The sequence below is a fragment of the Sabethes cyaneus genome, chromosome 1, assembly GCF_943734655.1.
Source record: "Sabethes cyaneus chromosome 1, idSabCyanKW18_F2, whole genome shotgun sequence".
NCBI lineage: Eukaryota > Metazoa > Arthropoda > Insecta > Diptera > Culicidae > Sabethes > Sabethes cyaneus.
The window spans coordinates 161,202,997-161,224,665 of NC_071353.1; the positions used below are offsets into that span (position 1 = coordinate 161,202,997).

The following is a 21,669-nucleotide window of genomic DNA, read 5'->3' on the forward strand; positions in this document are numbered from 1 at the left end:
TACCATAGAATATTAGGCATCTACATGCCAAATTTGGTTCCATTTGCTTGATTAGTTCTCGAGTTATGAGTAAATTTGTATTTCGGTTGTATAGGAGCCCCCTCTCTTAAAGTGGGGAGGGGTCCTAATTCACCATAAAAAATATTCTTGCCCTCGAAAACTTTACATGCCAAATTTTGTTCCATTTGCTTGATTAGTTCTCGTGTTATGAGGAAATTTGTATTTCATTTGTATTGGAGCCCCCCCCCCCTCCAAAAGTGGGGTGGGGTCCCAATTCATCATAGAAAAAATTTTTGTCTCCAAAAACATCCACATGCCAAATTTGGTTCCATTTGCTTGATTAGTTCTCGAGTTATGAGGAAATTTATTTTTTATTGGTACAGGAGCCCCCCCCCCCTCGTAAAGTGGGGAGGGGTCCTAATTCACCATAGAAAATATGTGCTATACGCACTCTCCATGTACTACAAACAGTACACATTAAACCGCTATTTATTTACGAGTGGTTTATGCCCGCTGCTGTGTGATGCATGTAGCCGCGTTATGCTGCATGTGCGTTTATGATGCGGAGTGAACGACGCCACTCGCGGCGATGACGATGTGACTCATCGCTGCTGGTGCGCATTTGCTCCAGCTCCGAACCGGCACGCGCCGCTGGCATCACACAGGCGAGGCACAGTCAAAACTAAAACAAAGTACGATTCAGTACAATAGCTGCCAATGTTGATAAACATTGAATATTTTGGAAGCAATAGTATTAAGTATTGATGTTTGACCGATTGTGCTAGCTAAGGGAAAATCCTGTATAAAAGGGCTAGTTACTACCAATGAATCAAGCAGAAATATAGAATCGATCAGACTGGACACTTCTATTTTGATCTGGGATCTGTACGCAGACACCCCAGACACCAGAAAAGAAATCCACTCCTCTGTTCTATCATCCAGCCTGCTAAGTTGTCCGAACGACGGTAAATCTTTTGGATATGGTGTAACGCCACCATAAGAGCGTAAGGTGAAAACGAGTGGATAAGATATATGGAACTACTATATATCATAAATATTCTTGCTCTCGTAAACCTTCACATGCCAAATTTGGTTCCATTTACTTGATTAGTTCTCGAGTTATGAGGAAATCTGTATTTCATTTGTATGGAAGCCCCCCCTCTTAAAGGGGAAAGGAGTCATAATTCCTCTTCTAAAGAGGGGAGGGGTCCCAATTTACCATACAATAAATTCTTGCCTCCAAAAACACCCACATGTAAAATTTTGCTCCATTTGTTTGATCAGTTCTCGAGTTATGCAGAAATTTGTGTTTCATTTGTATGGCAGCCCCCCCTCTTAGTGGGGGGAGGGGTCTCTAACCATCATAAGAACCTTCCCTGGCCCCAGAAACCCCTACATGCAAATTTTCACGCCGATCGGTTCAGTAGTTTTCGATTCTATAAGGAACATACGGACAGACGGACAGACAGACAGAAATCCATTCTTATAGCTATAGATAATAGTTTATGAATCCCCCATACATAACTTTGCCCCCCATACAAACATTTTGCTTGACTGAGGTGGTACAGTTAAACAGGTACAAACGGTGTACAAAAAGCAGGGAAGTCCTGTCTATGTCTGATCTCTGGTCTTTGGTATTTGGTCTCCAATGTCTGGTCCCTGATATATGATCTTTGCCCAGGCAACTAATAGGCATTAGCGTTTTGACTGTATAGATGTTGCAAATTAGCACGCAAAATTATAATAGATTGACAGATTCAGCTTTCGAATAAAGTAGACGTTTTGCATGCTCCAACGTTTCGATGCCGGATTTCGAGCTTCATCAGGCCTTCTAAAATATGTGTTTTATTAGTTGCTTGTGGCCTGTCTGATAATTTGTTCGTGACTTACAAAAGTTTAACCGTCTTTGTAGATAGTAGCTAGGGATTGGTTACCTGGGTTATCTCTTATCTAATATCTAGTCTCTGATTTCGGAACTCTTATATCTGGTCTCTAGCCTCTAGTCTTTCTAGTTGCTGTCCTCTCTTTCGTAGCTATCTATTGGGCATGGTCGGGTTTCATGCTTCCCAAATCCGAACGTTGGACTTGGACCGGAATATTTTTTTTTCGTCAATCACAAGCCCATCTCGAACCGGTAATCTTTCTAAAAAATTCAAATCCGAATCAGACCATCTTTGCTGTCTATTTGGTAGTAGTGTTAGTTTCCTTTTATGGTTTCCGGTTAGGACTTAGGAGCCCTGTAGCTGCAAGGTACCCAACGCGAGTCTGTCTTGACTCAGTCAGTACACAGTCGTATCGGACCATTTGATGCTAAATGAGTGGGTTTATTCTCCGATCTATTCAGTTTCTTCCTTCATACTGAATTCGGCATTTTCCAACAACGAAGCTTCTTGCTAAAGCAATTTATAATTAGTCTCCGTAGTTCCTTGCTCTAGAGATCAACATCTAGAGCTAGAGCTGATCGGCATGGATGATAAGCTGTTTGGTCACTCTACAGCAATACTGCAAAAAGAATGAAGTGCGGAATACAGGAATACAGAAAAAAACACCTGGTCGATATCACAATTGATCAAAACACTGGGCGCAGTAATAATGTCCCTACAGAAGAAAAGTAAAAAATAGGAAATTAAAAATACAATCCAAAAATTTCTAAGGCCAGTTTTTGCAATGAACTAGGAGTAAGAAAATATTTGTTGAATGAGCTCTTATTCCAAAGTTACGCTCTTAAACTAAACGTATCAGAATTTGTGAAGTTATGAACACTTTTTCATAATAATATTCTAAAATTTTCCTAAAGTAAAGTAGCCAATACTAAATCTAAAAAATGGGTCTTCCATTTTAAGTAAAAATAGGAAGCACTTTTCGTATTACAAAATGTAGCTTTGAGAGAGTATCAACAAAAAGATCAAAATTTCTGCTGGATTTATAACCTGGTTAAATCAACCAGGAAAAGAAAGGATGGCAATATTTAGTTGATTTACACCAAAGTATGGTATATTGAAAAAAAAAATCACTGTCCAAAATCAGCTCTTGTGTCAATGAAGGCGGCGGATTCACCGAACTACCCTCGAAGGCTCGTCGAAAAGCAAACAAAAGTGCCACTATGATGAGCCGACCTCACTCAGCCCCAAATATATCCACTACAGATTGCGTCGTTGTGAAATCCCTAACGGACGGCATAAGGAACAAGAAGGATCCTTTTGGCGTCACCCGCGTCACCGAAAACCAGTCGAGTGGCATTATTCTATTTCCCGGATAAAAATCCCGGAATCAACCGAGAGGTTAGCAGAAGCTTATTATTCTGCCGTCCCGCCCACCGGCCAGCGCTACAAGTTCACGACCTCTCTCGTAGAACTGGATGCGACTGATTTTCAGCTCCCTTTCAGCACGCTAAACTGACACTTGAGATCGAATTCCGTTGATGTTCTCGAAATTGAATCCGGAGACGTTCGCAAAAAAAAGAAAATAAACGAACGGATACTTGAGTGCCCCTACTGCTGCTGTTGTTGTCGACGACTGGTCAGGGAATCCTTTTTCCTGATTCCATTGTTAACCCGTCGTCGTCGTTGTCGTCGACGACCGACGGCATCATTCTCGGATGACGACGGATTACATCGGGTTCAAATTTGTCACTGATGACTAAATGGATGCTACTGCCTGGCCTGCTGTTGATGCCACTGCTGCTGCTGCTGCTGTTGCGACCATTCGAAAAAGGGCGGGTTAAAAGCAATTTAAAACATGATTTAATTTGCCTTCCGAGCCAGGCTGCTGCTGCGGGCCAAGCTGGTGACCAGCCAGCTGCTGGTCTGGCCCAGTGATGAATTCTGTAACGGCGGAAGTGTAACTTTTAGAATCGAATTCCGTGCCGGAGCCGAAAATCACGTACGATTCGCATTAGGCGGACGATGAGGACGTTCGGTCGAAAGGCCGTCCGTAGAGCGTGTGGGTGGAACGTGATGAATTTTCCGACCTCATCCCCCAGCCCCCTCTGGGGAGAGTGTGAAACTCACGGGTTATGGAAACAGACAGCAGCACAGTCGGTTTCGGCTAACAAGCTCTACTTTTGCGACTGGTGGAAATCTGACCTAAAAGTTTTGTCGTCAAAGTTTGAATCATTTCGAATGTGTTTCCTCTCCTCGGGGATGCGATGGATGGATGGGTGAAGTGCAGGGGGATGACAGTCACAAATTACTAGGCTTAGTTTTTGTCCAAAACGACGAGGGACGTTTAGGCCCTCGGGCAGCCAGCAGCAGCAGCAGCACTACAGCAGTGCGTGATTTATGACCTTTGCTACAAATCACGTACTTACCTGAGGTTACTGCTGCAATGCTGGCGGCGGCGAAAGGATGGCTTAAAATTAATTTCAACGGATCAACCGGAGGACGGAATCAAAGTTCAAAACCGGAAAGAAAAGTGCTGCATCATCAACGCGCGGAGGACGCACAAACTTCTGCAGCGTAGCCAAAATTTTCCGGAGAAGTTTGTCGTTTGCATAAACAAGAATGCTGCGCTCGGGCAGAACGCATTAATTTAAATAATTTGTACATCCGTTTTGCCCCCCCTCCCCTGGTCTGGCCCGGGGGTGCGAGTGTGTGCACTCACTTGCTCCAGGTCCTTGTTAGGGCGCGGAAAATAAAAAAAAACTTAGCCGCTGCTTCGAGCAAGCGACGATCATGATAAAACTGTTGATGACGATGGTGATGTTGATGACGATGACGAGGACATCGCCGACGGAGATTGATGTAAAGTTTGCCTCGCCCGGTTCAGCCGGGCGCGCGGGCACGAACGGAAGAAATTCTAATTTCAGCAAATACTTCCTCCCTTGCTCAACTTTGTAAATTATGCTAATTTGGATCCATTTCTCTTTATCTCTTTTCAGACGGGGAAACACTTTCATCGAACATCACTTTTGATAAAAGCTTTTAATCATAAATTTCGGTTAGACTTGGAATTAAATACGTGAGTATCATTTTTCCTATTAAGCATTTATGTAAAAGTTTCACGGGGTTTCTACTTTTCGGGTCAACGGTTTTAGCAGGCAAAATTTTTCTGTTAATTTTTCTACTTTAACGTAACGAAGTTACGCATCGTTCCTGAACGACCAATTACCCTAATGTGAAATAATTTTTTCGGGAATTTGGCGATGCAAATGGTTTCCTGAATCACAAACAAGTCCTCTTAACTTAGCATAATCGAATCACAAATTTGCTAAACTTCCACCAGCGAATGGCTTTCGACTTTCGCTGCCAAAACGTGGACCACTTTCCGCTCAAAGGCAGTCCTATTTCCGGCAAAAATAACTTCCTCATCACTCGGTCAGAATGGTCGCTTTACGCACACCCGCGCACACTAACACACACACAGTCCTCATTATGCGGAAAGTTTCAACTCAACGAATCAGTCCAGAATCTCATCCGGGTCAAAGTCACACAACCATTGAGTAAGAACAAGCAGCCGCACGGGATGGGAAAAATATGCACGCATCTGAATGGAGATGAATTCCCGGGATGAATTTATCGTCACTAGCGTGTCCAGACATTAACAAAAAGGAGGGGTATCCGAACTTGCCAAAGAATGTTTTGGCCTCAAAAAAAACGGAATAATCGTCGGATTGTGAATTTATTATTACAAATCACAAAAATACCAATCGATGAGGTTGATAGCTCTGGAATTTCGGGTGCAAGTGGATTTGAAATCAAAGTTGAAATTGGACTTGAAATCAAACTTGACATAAGGTATTTAATTAAACTTAAATTTGGACTAATTTGAACTTGAAACTTTCCTTAAAATTGATATCTGAATTGATAAAAATTGGATTTCAAATTAGACTTAAATGTGGAGCATGGGCGTAGCCAGAAAAGTTCCTTGGGGGGGGTTTTACCAGAACAAATCTGACATAGCCTAACCGTAAGCAGCTTATTCAGGAAATGGAGTATTATTTTCAGTTAAAAACTATTTTGTTTGAAATTGAGTGTTCTGCATCAGACAAATGCCGCTTAGTTGGTTTCGAGGTACGATGCTGGTCTAACAAACCAGTCGTCGCATGTTGGAATCTCGGCTAGGCGGTGCTGCTAGATAGAGTCAGTAGGATTTTTGTACTAGCCCGGTAACTGTCCTGTACTGCAGTAGCCGACTGCGAAGTCTGTTGATGAAGAGGGATCAAGTCTTAGAAAGGACGTTTAATCCCACGGCTTTGCTTTGCTCATCAGACAAAAAATCTAATTGAAATAACAGAGTTAAAGTTATGACTTCCCAGCCGGCATTGAGTTACGTTGTATGTTCGAATCTCGGCTGGAAGAGGCTATTTAAATCTATAGAACTGAGTCTCTTCAAGACGCAGCGAGAGTGCTGATGAACAACTTATGCTGTATGATTCTCAACATCGCTCGTAAGGTGATCCGACGATCAGATTTCGAAAAGAGTGGTTTGATTCTTAGTAAATGTAGCAAACTTCTTGGCTAAGCAGATGACTTTGCCAGGTGGCTAAGCAGATGACAGAAACTTTGCTACGACGAAGGCCATCTGGTCGGTGTCAAATCAGACCGGACCAAGTCGCAAAATTTAAAATAATAAGTTAATGACAGCAAACAGCAGATTAAGATTTTCGTAAGCTACATTTTACTCTAATAAGATCAAACAAATGTTGCAAACAGCCAGAGATATGAAATGGTTTCGAACGATCGATAGCTTTTTACTACACAGCAGCAGCAAACTTTGACTTCGTTTTTCACGAAATCAGATTTTTGTCAGTTGGTTCGGTCTGACTTAACACCGACCATCTGTGCTAGACTGAAGGCGGAGCCTAGCAGGATTGGGCTTTAAATCAACGCGTCGAAGACCAAATACATGAATGATAATAGCTCAAATGGTCGCTGTTAAGTCAGACCGAGCCAAGTGACAAAAATCTTATTTTGAGAAAAATGCGTTCAAAGTTGGCTGCTCTGTATGGTTTGTAGCTATCAATTGTTCGAAATCATCTCATAACACTGGCTGTTTGCAACATTTATGTAGTCTGATTAGAGTAAAATGTAGCTTAGAAAATTCTTGGACGTTTGCTGTCATTAACTCATTCTTTTAAATTTTGCGATTTAGTCTGGTCTGATTAAACGCGGATCAAATGAGACGAACGTACTTTTTTCGCGGACGGTAATCGTTGACGGCGACGGACCAGAAGTCGTAGATGAGCTCGTGTATGTGGGATCGCTGGTAGCCGCGGATAACAACACAAATAAGGAGATCCAGCGGCATATTCAAGCAGGACAACGGGCCTACTTTGAGCTTCACCAAACGCTGCGATTAAGAGGCATAAGCCACCTTAGGAACCTGACAATGTACAAACCCCCTATTAGACCGATAGACCATGCTCACGGAGGACTTACGGGCCTTTGCGGACGACATTTGATGAAGTACAAGCTGAAAGCAAAGAGTAGCGGAGGTGCATGAATCAAGGGCAACATACACTGCTCGGGAAGATTACTAACGTACATTTGACGAAAGTCAGTAAACTACAGTGAACCAGTCACGTCGTAAGGAAAACGGTTCTATACAACAACCCCACCGACACTGGCACAGAGCGACTGAACGTGCAAGATGGCTCGTCCAGGTCTAAAGCGACATTTTTTATTTTTTAAGTAAAAAACTGCGACTTTAGAGATATCTAGAAAATGGGCGAAGAGTAACCCAAGATCGCATTAAATGGGGCTTAGAACAGCACAAACCACCCCGGCTCTAAGTTCACGACGCCGACGGGGATCGTACAATCAGCCCCGTACATTTTCCTGTGCTTTAAACAATAGCTGGCTGTGAAATTTCAAGCTTGAAAGTGTATAACAAATTTTCTCCTGGGGGGGGTTTGAACCCCCAAAACTCCCCCCGTCGCTACGCCCATGATGTGGAGTAATTTGGACTAGAAATTTTACTCGGAATGAGACATGAAATTGGATTTAAAATAGAATGAGTTTTTTAACTGAAACTGAAGACTCGGAATTGAACTTTAAATTGACATTGTACTTAGAATTGGACATAAATTGGTGGACTCTTGATTTACCTTGACTCTTTGAATTGGACTTGAAATTAGAGCTTGAATTCTACGTAAAATTGAAACTATTCTTATGGTAGTTGACTAGTAAATTTGACTGGGAATTAGATTTAAAATTGGACTTGCAATTGAACTTTGCTTTACTTACTGTTTCATTGTTTCTCATTTTCAGTTCTTTTTTCTTCATGCTTTTCATTCGTTTTTTTCAGTTTTTTCTCTTCGTTTTTTTCTTTTCCAGTTTTTATATGTTTCTAATTCTCTTTATGTCCTCCCTTTCTCATTTTTTATCTTCATCTGTACTGTTTTCGTCATTAACATTCCCCATTTTTGCGTCTTTTCTGTCTCTTTCATATGTTTTTGGTTTTTCCTCTGTTCCATTTTTCTCCGTTTCCCCCTTTTCCGTCTAATTTTTCGTGTTTTTTCGCCTTTTAACCTCCTTTCTATCCATTTTTCATTTATCGCTTGTTCCGCTCTTCCTTTTATTATGTCCTGCATTCCATTTTTTCTGCCACGCTCTGTTTTTATTCCTCTTATAGCTATATTATATCTCCCTTTTTATTCCTTTTTTCTTCTGTTTTTATGTTGCTCTTCATTTTATTTTTTGTCCCGTTTTTATTCTTTTTTGTTCTCGTTTCTCCCGTATTTGCTATTTTTTTCATCTTTTTCTATTCCGCTTTTTCTCCTTTTTTGTTTCATTTTTTGTCTAGTTTCATTTTCTTTAGTTTTAGCTTTCTTACTCTTTCTTTTTTTCATTTTTATTCTTTTCTCTTCCGCTTATCGTCTTTTTCTGTCCAGTCTCTTCGCTTTTTTGCCGCATTTTTCCTCTTTTTCTCTTTCGTTTTGTTATTTTTCATGTTTTTTTCCTTTTTATGTCCTGTTTGCATCCCATATTGTCCCATTTTTTGTTTAGTTTTTCTTTCATCATTCTTTTTTAACCCATTTGTCCAGTTTTTGTTTGTTTTTCTTCGTGCCTTTTCCGTTTTCCCTTCTGTCTCAATTTTTTGTGCTGTTTCCTGTACCTTTACCTCTATCTGTCCCGTTTTTGCCGTTTTCCTGAGTCCTCTTTTTCTCCTAAATTTCCTCTATTCCGTTTTACTCTCGTTTTCCTTTTTTCGTCCCTTGTTTCATAGTTCTGTTTTACTTCGCTTTCCGTTTCATTGTTTCTCATGCTTTTCACTTATTTTTTCGCTTATTTGCTATTTTGTTTCCTATTTTAGGCTTCTTTTTTTTTTGTTTTTTCCCAGTTTTTGAATGTTTTTAACCTTTTTTATCTTTTTTCCTTTTTGTTTTCCTGAAAATGTCTCTGTGCAGTTTTTCGCTTTTTGATGCCTCGGTTTTCCGTGTCTTTTTATTCTGTTTCCGGCTTCCTGATATCGCTTTCCTTTCCTGGTTTCCTTTTGTACCTCCCGTTTTTCGTATTTTCCTATTTCATTTTACCCTTTTCTTTTGTCAGTTTATACTGCTTTTCGATTGCTTCTTTACCTGTCCTATTTTTCCGTTTTTTAATATTTTGCGAATCCCATTTGACCTCTTTTTACCGTTCTTCTCGTTTCAATAGAGGATTTTTCCTCTTTGTTCGGCTGTGTGCTTTTGTTTACTGTTCTGTATTCCTTTTCTTTTCTCGTTTTCTCTATTTTTCTCTCTCATTTTTCGTTTTTTCTCGCTTTTTCCTCTTTCTCTGTACATTTTTTTTCTTTTCCTGTTTTAGTTTTTGACAATTTCTGAGTCCAATGTTTTCTCTGTTTTCGTTTTTGTTTTTCTTCCGTGTTTTCATGTTCGTTTTATAATTTTCTATGTGATTTAAACTTTTCTATGTTTAGTCCCGGTTTTCGTCTTTTGTTTTGCTTTTAAACTCCTTTTCATTTGTTTTATCCCTTTGGTATTCTGTTTTCATTTTTTTCTCTTTTCATTTTAATTTCTTTTCTGTCCCGTTTTTCTTCTTGTTTTTTTTGTTATCGTTTCTGTATTCTCCTGTTTCCGTATTTTCTATTTAATTTATTTTCATCTTTTTATTCTCCCGTTCTAACCCGTTTTTTCTCCTTTTTTGTACCGTTTTGCACCTTTATCTTCAGTTTATCCTCATTTTCTTTCTTCTCTTTTCTCATTTTTGTTCTTTTCACTTCCGTTCGTCATCTTTTTCTGTCCAATCTCTTCGGTTTCCCTCCCCAATTTTTTTTTCTCCTGTTTCCCTTCCATGCATTGTAAGCACAGTTAGCTTCGAGCTACTGATACTGGTCAGACGACACTTGCCGTCTGTTCGAATCTTGGCTATGCGGTGTTTGCTAGATGGAGTCAGTTGGACCATTGCACTAGCCCCGTAATTGTCCTGTACTCAGTCTGTCTGTCTGTAAATCTGTCGATAAAGAAGAGTCAAGAAAGGCTGAAAGAGGTTTTGCTTTGCGCTCCGCCCATGCTGCCACGTTTTTTCTTTCATCCATGTCAGGTTCTATTCTTTTTTCTCTCGAGTTTGTCCTTTTTTCTGTCCCGTTTGTCATGTTTTTCTTCATGCTTTTTACGTTTTTTCTTCTGTTTCTTTTTCATTTTTTGCGCTGTTTCCTTTTTCTCTGTACCTTTTCTCGGGTTTTCCTGTTCCGTTTTTATCCTTTTGCTGAGACCTAAATTTCCTCTATTCCATTTTCTGTCTTTTTTTCTACGTTTTTCTCCATTTTCAGGTCCGTTTATCCTCTTTTTCGGTCTCGTTCATTTTCCCATTTCGGCTTTCTTCTCTTTTCGCTCCCGGTTTACGTTTTTTTGTTCGCTTTTTAACTCCTTTTCTATTCCATTTTTCATTCGTTCGTCGTTCTGTTTTTCTCATTCGAATGGATCTATTCGTCTGTTTCGTTTTTCCTCCTAATATATCTTGCTTTTCCACCTTTTTTGCCACGTTTTATTTTCTTCCAGTTCACCCAATTTGTCTTGTTTTCACTTTTTTCGCTCCCTTTTTCTTTTCTGTTCCACTTTTTTCTGGTCTTCCTGTTTTCGTTTTTCCATTCTCCTTCTTCCGTGTTTTCTACTTTTGTATTCACCCTTTCTATCCGGTTTTATCTCCTTTTTTGTCCCGTTTCCTTTTTCTTAATCTTTCCATTCTCTAATATTTACTTGGAAAATGACTAAAACGTGTTCATGACGTAAGCCATTTTGGGAAGTGAGGAAGTGTCAGATGCGAATAATAATTAATTGGATGAACTGGAATATTTCGAAGTAGACCAAAAAAATATCGGGGTGATGGCTGGTGAGGTTCGCACCTGCCTTTCGGTTGGTACTCGACTGTTTTACTTACTAAACTACCGCCGCCCGCTATACTAGGTAGTCAAACATCCAATTTTGTTTTATTCTCCCGATTCTATCACTCCCCGTGTACGCGTCATACATTTCCTAACAGGACAATATTATTTGTATGACTGCTCTTTGTTTCTACCATCAAGCAGTCATATTAAAGCAATATCATCGCATGGGGAATCGTGTGACGCGTATACGGGGGGTGATTGAATTCGGAGAATAAAACAAAATAAGATATTTGACTACCTAATATAGCGGGCGGAGGTAGTTTAGTTAGTAAAACAGTCGAGTACCACGCGAAAGATCGTGGAAGCGTAGCGCATGCCATTATTCTTCGCATTTGACAGTTCCTCACTTTCCAAAACAATAATCGTTTTCTTCGTTTTCTATAGGTTTCTATCTTTTTTTCTCTCATATTTGTTCCTTTCTCTTCCGTTCTTTATCTTTTTATGTCCAGCCTCCTCGTTTTTTCTCTTTTGCTTTCCCGTTTTCTTATTTTCCCCTTTTTTCAAATTTTAGAAACTGACAAATAGAAGAAAAATATTTCAACTTGATAATGACCATAGAATTAAACTTGAAATTGAACTTAAAGTAGGGCACAGGCACTACTTTGTCTCAGCCTGGATACGTCAGTGTTCATCCCCGTCCAACAACGCACATGACCCTAATGAAAATGGATTCGGTTCACACACATATATTTTGATGAACAGCTTTGCTGTTCTATTTTTCATTCGCTCATCACGCAGTCCAAAGTAAAATTTTTAAAAATTCCTGTTTCCCACTTTCTGCCCCGGATTTAAGCATCCGCCGACTTTTACCAGCCCGTCACGTCGTGTCCCAGTCCCCCACTAGCCGGGTTACGCGATTTTCAACGCCTATTCATAGTCCAATCCAATTAAAATGTTAAACATAAATGAGGGGCGAAGAACTTCTCCCACGCCCACTCGCTCACTGCTCTCTATTCCCTTCGTACCGCCAACCAACCAACCAAGCAACGGAACGCGCCACCGAGGGAGCTTCTCACAATAGTATTAACATAATTTGTAAAATTTCAAGCGTGAAAAGATGTCCTTTGCGTCCGTGCGTCCCGAGAATTTCACCGAATGAATTGAAATTACACGACACGATTCACACGGTGCTCGCGGTTCATTGGAGGTGTGACCTACATCGCGAACGTCAAAGCACACAAGGTGCTTCTTTGCGGTACACAAAAACCGACCGTTCGTCGTTAGGTTACGTTTCTAGTCCACTCCGGTTGCCGGTCTGCTGCAGTTAAGCAGTAAAATGTTTAAGGCTTTACATTTTACCGAAACGCTTCTGGCTATAACTGAGTTACAGCTATATGAACTTATTTCCCAACGACACCCAACAGACGACGTGTGGGTCTTAAGCAACGTTTTAAAAGCTTTCCCCCGGGGGACCCATCTGTCCCGGGGTGTTGAACCTCACTTGCTTCTCCTGCTCCTGCTGCTCGTTCGTCGCGAGCTGATGGTGCAATATAAATTAAACTTACACTCTCGTAACGTTTTCCTTCTGCCTGCCTGCCTACAGTAGCATGCATTCGGAAGCATTCTACAGCAACGGCTCCCAGAACGCCAATGAAGCTTTCAATATAAAATGGTGAACCGAAATTTATTGCTTTCCATTTTTGGGAAAAGTCCGTTCTGTTCTGTGCTTCCGACCAGGTCCGTTCCGTTTCGGGCGCACAAAGCATTAAGAAATTAAAAGCATTTATCAATGATTCATCAATTCCCGTGATATTCGTGCCTGCCGCAGGTTATTAATCAACCTCTAACAAGGATCAGTTTTTTTTCATGGAAGTCCATGGAAATTTCGCCAGTCATATCAGTTCGTCTGCCTAGCTTGCTGGTCAAGCATGGTCAGTTCCGGGTTTACTCTAATCGAACCCTTTCGATGACCTTGAACAATCGAACCATCCAAATTGATTTCATCGCACATTTCCACATATTGTGGGGGGTGTGAAACACCCCGAAAACAATGAACTCCGAATAAGGAGCAAAAGTTACTTCCGGTGTACATCGTCGTTGGTTGTCAGCCGTAGCGAAGCAGCTTCGCTGCTAGACAGCCAGCCAGTCAGTCAAGTCAAGATTGATTAATATGAAATTTTGGATTTCACTCCTCCCACCCCAGCTCACGCAATTACGGAGCCGATGAACTAGAGCCGATACGCCGATCGTTCCATGATTGAGAACACAACGCCCGGCGGCAACGAGACGCCTCCGCAGCGCACCCATCCGGCGCAACACGGATGTTGCTTCAAGGCAGAACAATTTTCTTAATTTGTTTTAATCCCTACCGGAGCGCTTTCTCTCTCTCTCTCTGCTTGGCACTTGGCTGTCCCAGCTTCTTTCGAAGGAGTAGGAGGAGGAGGAGGAGGACATTGTTCGACATTTCGTAGTGATTAGAAAGCAACTTTTATCTCGCTCTCTCTTCATCATTTTGGACGAGGGTGAGGGGTGTTAGGCCTGGCGCTGGGGTACGTACGGAGGAAATGACAAGATTCCGATTTACTGCGCCCTCACTCTCCTCGCCGTCTCCTCCTTAGCGTTCCCTTTTCAGCTCTGCCTCCGCCCCCCGAGGGGCCTATTATTTATAGATGCTCTTAGTGTAATTGCCGGCGACTCACGAATCGAATGGCGGAAAATTACTGATGTCTTTCAAAGTGTTTGCCATTTGGGAGAGCAAATGTTTCCTTAAGCAGAAACGATCCTAGTTTCTAGATATTAATCTTGAGATATCTAGAATAAATATTACTGCGGAGAAAATGTTGAAATAAACAGAGTACAGGAGACAGGGAAAATGCGAAACAGAGAGTAGAAAACTATTGAAATCAAAAATCAAAAAACAAAACAATACAGAATATCGAAGACACCAAATTGGAAACCAACATGACATTTGTTCACAAAAAAATAACAACAAATATAAACAGGAAAGCAGAAAACAGATGGCAGGCACATGAACTACGAACTGCTGGTCTTGGCGAGATTTCCATCAAAATCACCTGGCAAAAGTCGAGAGGCTATGGTGGGCCGTCCACGTCGCAAGGATGCCGGGTGACAAGAATTTGATGACGAGTAGAGCGAGAAACGAGTTTTCGATATGGCATTAGTCTCCAGATCTAAGGATTTACGTCAAAACAGCAACAAGAATTATGGAAAAAAGCAACAAAAAATGCCAAAGATCGAAAAACGACAAACAGACGACGAAAATTCGATAAAAAATGGACAAAAGACCATGAATACGATAGCAGGATGAGAAAAAGGCAACGGATTCTAAAAAAGACAACAGAGAGATGACGAAAGACAAGAACAGCCACGTCAGTTTGTACGGAAAACTGTACTCATGCATTATCAGCTATAGCTGTTTGCGCTCGACTGTATCGTATGCTGCCCTAAAATCCACGAAATATGCTACGTGGCCACGTTGTACTCCCGACATTTCCGGAGAATTCGTCGGAGAATATATTTTTGATCCGTGGCACCGTCCGGGCGACGTTGACCAGCATTCGACATTGATTAAAAGTGTTCAAAGAAAAGTTGGTCTTCGAAAAAGTTGTAGCACACACTAAAATGAGCAACTTTTTTGAATATAACAAAATAATCGGTAGTTACCAGATCTGACGGTATTCCATCTAGCGTCCTAAAAATGTAATATACTGTTCTCGCTGGACACCTTTTACTATTTATATTTGCTGATTTTTTCGGCGAAAGTAAAAACTCACAGCCGAAATCTTTCACATTAAAGTAAAAGAGCGAGAGCGGACGGTAAACTTACAGCAAGAGTGCGGAAATTTTAATGACTATACAACGGTTTAATGACTAAATTGCGACAAATAGAAGACAGGAAAAAATAATAGCTTACTTATAGAGGACGACGCAGTGATAATAGATATTTAATGCAAGTTTTTTGTAAAATAGTTAAATAAATGTAATTATATTTTAGGCGTAGTCAATTACTTAAGGGCAGTAAGTCGAAACGTCCGCTGAAAGCATCATAGTTTATATTTTCACCGAAAAATCAACGAAAGTGATATAACAAGTTAACGGTAACGAACTGTAACAATAATCTTTCACTATTATTTGATGTGTATCACCGGCAGTGTAAGTTCCCTATATTATGGAAAAATTCAATTATTTTTCGTCAACACAAGAAGAGAAAAAAATTATTGTGGCATTACAATGTCATGCTTCAGCTTCAAAGTGAAAGTGAAAAAAATTTACATTAAATTTTGTAGTAGTAACAATGCATCTACAACTTGAAACTTATGGTAAATTTATTGTAAAAGTGCCTCAAATTCAAATTTTATTCATATACTTGTATTTTATTTTTTGCTATAGAATTGGTCATAATTCATCATAAATTTACTGCCTTTTTTAATTATGTTTTGTTTTCTCGCAAAAAAAAATTACCATAAAAGGACGATAACGTTTACTGTAAATGAAAATGTTTGTTCGCGAAAAACTAGATTTTTTATTGTTAAGATACTTAACCATAAAAGTTATGGTGGACAACAATAAGTTTGATAGTCTGGTTATCTTTTAGGACGATAAATTTGATTGTTTTTACTATATTTTGTATCCTACAGTTACCATAATTTGTATCTTCGTGTTATGGTTATTTTTTTCCGGGCAGGCATCGATTTTTTCCAAAACATTAAGTCTACGAATCTCACTTATATACACTGAAGTCGCTTTTTACGTGGTTTGTTTTTTGCGCGACTATTTTTACGTGAATTTCGGAATTTACGCGGTTTTTTTACGCGATTTTGATTTACGCGGAACGTATTCTTCGCGTAAAAAGCGACTTGAGTGTAATCTCATTCGGCCACCTTACCACAAATAAACGGGTACAAATGCATGCAGTGTACGCGAACCTGAAGGCAGCGTTTGATCGAGTTGATCGGGGTATCCTCGTTGCAAGGCTTAACCCTTTAAGCACTTACCCACTCAATTGTGGAGGTGAAAACATTTAGTAAAAAGACTATCTAAATATAATCAATCTGTCGCGTGACCTAAAAAGTAGAAAACCTGCGCAGCGTTAGTTGAATAGTTACACTTGATATCACAATAGTTAAATACGTTCTTGAAAAAGTCGATCTTTCATAGTAATAATTATTCGAAAAATTCCGGAAAACGCGCCCTCCGGAAAACGCGGTTGGGAATCCGAGCGTTTCTCCATCGTTCTGTAAGTGGATATGCGTGAAGATCAGTTCTAGTTTTCTGACGCGTTCTGCAACATCTATGGCGTACCACAGGGCAGCAACCTTGGATCACTCCAATTTTCTCTTTTTGTAAATGAACTGCCAGTTCTCTTGCGATCTGGCTGTCGGTCTCTTTATGCCGTGAAATCTTTGAGATATTTAGAACGGACTCCGAATACATTGGGCCAAAACGCCTAATAGAGATCTAGTAGATTAGAAGGTTAGTGCTCCAGTAACTTTGCAACCCTCAGTTTCTCGAGTGCTTCGCCATTTTCTTTCACCGTGAAAATATACCTGTTAATTTTAGCTACAACATGGAGACGGGACATTTTCTCCAACGCGTCTATCATTTCCGTGACCAAACTCCAAAAGGACACCAAGCTCCTGAATAGCACCCTAGCTGAACATTATCACCAGAATTTATAAGCAGCTTGGGTTTATTATTAAAATCGCAAAAGAGTTTCGTGACCCCTTGTCTTCGGTTATTGTTTTATTTGCATGAACGGTCTATTTTCAAATTAGGGGCCGGGATCTAGTGTACGTGTATAGCAAGATTGGAAACAGTGCAGGATTTTTTTATGTAATGCACTGTGTAGTCTTCCCAATCGTATGAAAAATGTTGCCGCTTGCTTCATTTTAAGTGGTTTAAAAGGAAGGGTGCCTATGCCAAGTTACGTTCGTAGCAAGAATGATTTTAGGGTGTACTGACTACCCCGCCATCATCCTGATTGAGCCAAATCTGTATGCTTTTGAACCAAATTTTATAAAGCAAGAAATTTCTTGGACCTGAACGGGCGCAATATAAACTATGAATTGCACGACCCTATGCGATTCATGGCAGTGCGTTCGTTGAACCAAGCCTATGAATTGGTTTAGTATTTTCTTTCGCTCTTCGGTCGGTTGGCGAATAGCCAGTTTCGTTGAGATCACACCACAGTTCTTGCGAGATCTTCATGCATCATTATTTATCATCCTAACGAGTACTCGAAAACAGTGACCAAAGCAACGGGGTCTACAGCTCTGAACGTCATCCGCATACATATGCAGTAAATGGGAACAGAGCAAGGAAGGCAAATCGCTGACGTGACAGCAAAAAACAACGGTCCGAACACAGAGCCTTGAGGAACTCTAGAGGTTGGCCACCTTCGGACTAATGATCTCCACAGAAGGCTCTACAGTTCGAGCTTGTTGCTTCAAACACGACCCTATTGCTGGTAGAAACGACAAAGTTAAACTGAGTTTGCAGCTTCGAGCCAAAATGTTCGATGAGGAATATGCCCTTTCTGCCGCTCGTTTTTACTAGATCATCGTAAAAAGCAACCGCTGCTGTGTAATGCTTTGCCCTGTACGAAAACTGGCCTGATGTTCTGATAGTAGGTTACCTACATTACTTTTTCGGCGACAGTCCGCTTACCGAATCCAAACCAAATTCAGGAGACGTCTCCACGTTTCTCGGTCTGGAGTTGCCGCTCTCCGGTTGCCTCTAACACCCGCTGCTTTAGCATCCAGGTCAATTACCGCGCTTATTCAACGGGTACAGGGTCTGCCTAGAAGTCGTCGGCCTCTGTCGGGTTCTCTGCTAAATATTGTTTTGGCAGGTCTCTCATTCGACATCCTTGCTGTGTAGCCAGCACATTATCGCCTGTCGTGTTTTAGACGCTTCATAATATCCGCATCCTTGTATACTTGGTATATTTCATGATTCATACGCCTGCGCCACAGTTCTTCATCTAATATGCCGTCAAGAGTTGATCGCAGGATCTTACGATCAAAAATGTCAAAAGCTCGTCGGTCGTAATCCGTAGAAGGCCCTGTTGGCAGCCGCTATCCGTCGTTTTACTTCACGACTCACATCTTTGTCGCATCGTTGTCACATGTCATTAACGTACTAAGATAAACATATTCGTCGACCACTTCAAAAGTATCGTCATCAACACCCAAAGGGCTGCCAAGCTCTCTACCAGCCACCATTTGCTTTGTCACAAGGTGCTTGCGCAAAATAAATTCACGACGTTGCTTTTCGGGTGATGCCATTCTTTCCAATTTTCGAAAAACTGACATCGATAAAAATACAGTATAAACAATAGACTCTAAACTACTTCTACCCACATTTTCAAGAGAAAATGTCTAATGGGTAATTTTTTACAGCGGTTCTTCCGTGGTGCAATTTGATGTGGGACACCCTTTATCAACGAACAAGATTCGCGCTACTGCTTGAAAAAGTTAACAAAAAGAATGTTGTCAACTGAATGTTGTGATCGTATAACCTAAAAGAAATTTGTGAGTATTTAGAGCACATAAACGAACTAGCTTCTTCTACTTACTTACTTTACTTTAGTGGCAACGGTCCGTTACCGATCCTGCGCCGAACGAATTATGATCCTCCAGTACCGTCGGTCCTGGGCTGCCGTTCTCCAATCCCCACGAACACCAGTTGAACGTGCATCGTCTTCGACAGCACATTCCCACCGGGTGCGGGGTCTGCCTCGGAGTCTACGGCCTCTTCCTGGTTCTCTGCTGAAAATAGTTTTGGCTACTCTTTCATCGGGCATTCTGGCCACGTGTCCAGCCCACCGCAGCCTGTCACATTTAATTTTTAATTTTAATTTTTTTTTGTATACTTGGTATGTAGCATATTTGTATACTTGGTACAGCTCGTGATTCATGCGTCTGCGTCACACTCCATTTTCCATTTTGCCACCAAGTATAGATCGCGGAATTTTACGCTCAAAAACCTCAAGCACTCGCCGATCAGCTTCCTTTAGCGTCCATGATTCGTGTCCGTAAAGGACCACCAGGAGGATTAGTGTTCTGTAGAGCGCCAGTTTTGTGCGAATTTGCAAACTACGGGACTTCAGCTGGCTACGTTATCCGTAGAAAGCCCGATTCGCGGCTGCAACTCGTCGTTTCACTTCGCGGCTTACATCGTTACGGCTTACATGTCACGAGTGTACCAAGGTATATAAATTCCTCCATTACTTCAAATCGTTCCCCATCTGACTCCACCTAGGCACCAACACCACTTGGGCTCCCACGTTCCCTACCAGCAACCATGTGCTTCGTTTTGGCGGTATTAATGGTAAGTCCCAATCTCGCAGCTTCCCTTTTAAAGGGCCTGAAGGCCGCTTCCACTGCTCTACGGTTGATTCCGATGATATCGACGTCATCCGCAAAACCAAGAAGCATGTGAGATTTCGTGATGATAGTTCCATTTCTTTCCACGTTTGCCCTTCGTAATGCACCTTCCAAGGTAATGTTGAATAGCAGGTTAGAGAGTGCATCCCCTTGCTTCAGTCCATCCAACGTCACGAAAGCAGCTGAGGTCTCACCCGCTATTCTAACGCATGATTTGAATCCGTCCAGCGTCGCACGGATCAGCGTAACTAATTTCGTCGGAAAACCATGTTCTAGCATTATCTGCCACAGCTCATTTCGTTTAACTGAATCGTACGCCGCTTTAAAGTCCACAAACAGATGGGCTTACAATTTCTATCCTGTCCCTGCTGATCTCCGCATTTACCTCTCCATTCCATAGTGTCTGAAAATGCTCCTTCCACCTGGCTGCTACCGCCGTTTTATCGGTAAGCATGTTGCCAGCACTATCATTGCACATCACAGGCATGGCAAAATTCCTGCATCTCACCGTTTTATAGAAACTCCGTGTGTCGTTGCTGGCGTATCGCTCCTCTGCGCCAGCGAGCACGTGCTCCTCGTACTCGCGTTTCTTTAGACGATGGATTCCGTTTTCCGCAGCTCTAGTCTCTCTGTATCTCTCTCTGTTTTGCCGCAGTGAGCATGCGACTCCTGGCCTGGTTCTTTTCATCTGTCACTCTCTGGCATTCGGCATCAAACCAGCTGTTACGCTGTCTTCCACGCGTCGTGTCTACCACCTCTCTCGCTGCTGTTTAGATAGCACCATGGATGTTCGTTCCTCCACAGCCCATTTATATCTTCTTCTTCTACCTACTGTTCTGCGATTCGCTGGGCGAGCTTCCTGGCGTACTCCACTGCTACGCCGTCCACCGTTAACCGCTGGATGTTGAAACGCAACGTCCTCTCACTGCAAGCTTTCGCCGTGTTCGACAGCCTTGCGCTAATCTTACTCACTACGAGATAGTGGTCAGAGTCGATATTTGGTCCACGAAAAGACCGTACATCGATAACATCCGAAAAGTGTCGACCGTCAATCAAGATATGATCGATCTGAGAGCTAGAGTCTCCATTTGGATGCCTCCAGGTGTGCTTCCGAATATTCAAACGTGGAAAGTAGGTGCTACAGATGGCCATCCCTCTGGCCGAGGGCAAATTTACGAGCCTCAGACCGTTATCATTGGTCGACAGATGAAGGCTATGTCTTCCAATAACTGGACGGAAGAATTCCTCCCAGATGATTTTCACGTCGTGTTTTGGGCACTCTCCATAGATCCTCTCAAGCTTGTCGTAAAACTCGTCTTTATCATCATCGGATTTATCATTTGTCGGTGCGTATAAGTTGATTAGGGTCTAGTTGAAGAATTTGCCCTTAATCCTCAACAGGCATATACGGTCATCTACGGGCCTCCACCGGATAACTCGTTGCTTTTGTTTTCCCAACACTACGAAACCGACTCCATGTTCTGCTTTCTTACCGCCACTGAAGTTGATGTGGTACTTGAAAGAAGTGCCTGCAATAGGGTCTACTGCACGAAACTCCCTTTCTCCGGGAATTTGGCCACCGAACTTCCTGAATAGCAGCGATCTCCACTCCGAGTTGATGCAGCTCTCGAGCAAGCAAGCCAGCCCGTGTCGGTTCATGGAGAGTTCGGACATTCCAGGTATCAAGTTTCCAATCGTTATCCCTTAATCGTTTCCTTGTCCCTTGCCGTGTCCTATACCGATTGTTCGGTCCTGAATTTCTTTGTTCGTTGTTCGTGGTAATTGAGTTTTCGGTATACTACCTCACCAGGGTCGCGATACCTACATCCCGCTGATGGGTCTGCCATCTTAGGTATAGCTTGCGGGATACAGCATTTCATATTCAGCCGCCCGTTACGAGACAGACGCTGTGTGAGCCGCCCCTCACCTGGCGAACAGGCGCTCTAGTTCGCACCTCCTAGTTTAGCTGCTTCAGTAAGTACATGAAGCATTTCCG

General features: G+C 41.8%; 1 protein-coding gene across 1 annotated transcript in view; it reads left to right on the plus strand.

The window, feature by feature from the left end:
* Positions 1–21,669, plus strand: part of LOC128732897 (disintegrin and metalloproteinase domain-containing protein 30) — a 439,446-nt gene that overhangs the window by 103,472 nt on the left and 314,305 nt on the right. Inside the window, exon 3 of the mRNA XM_053826334.1 lies at positions 4,880–4,959. Coding sequence (XP_053682309.1) covers positions 4,880–4,959 — 80 coding nt within the window. The remainder of the gene's footprint in view (positions 1–4,879; positions 4,960–21,669) is intronic.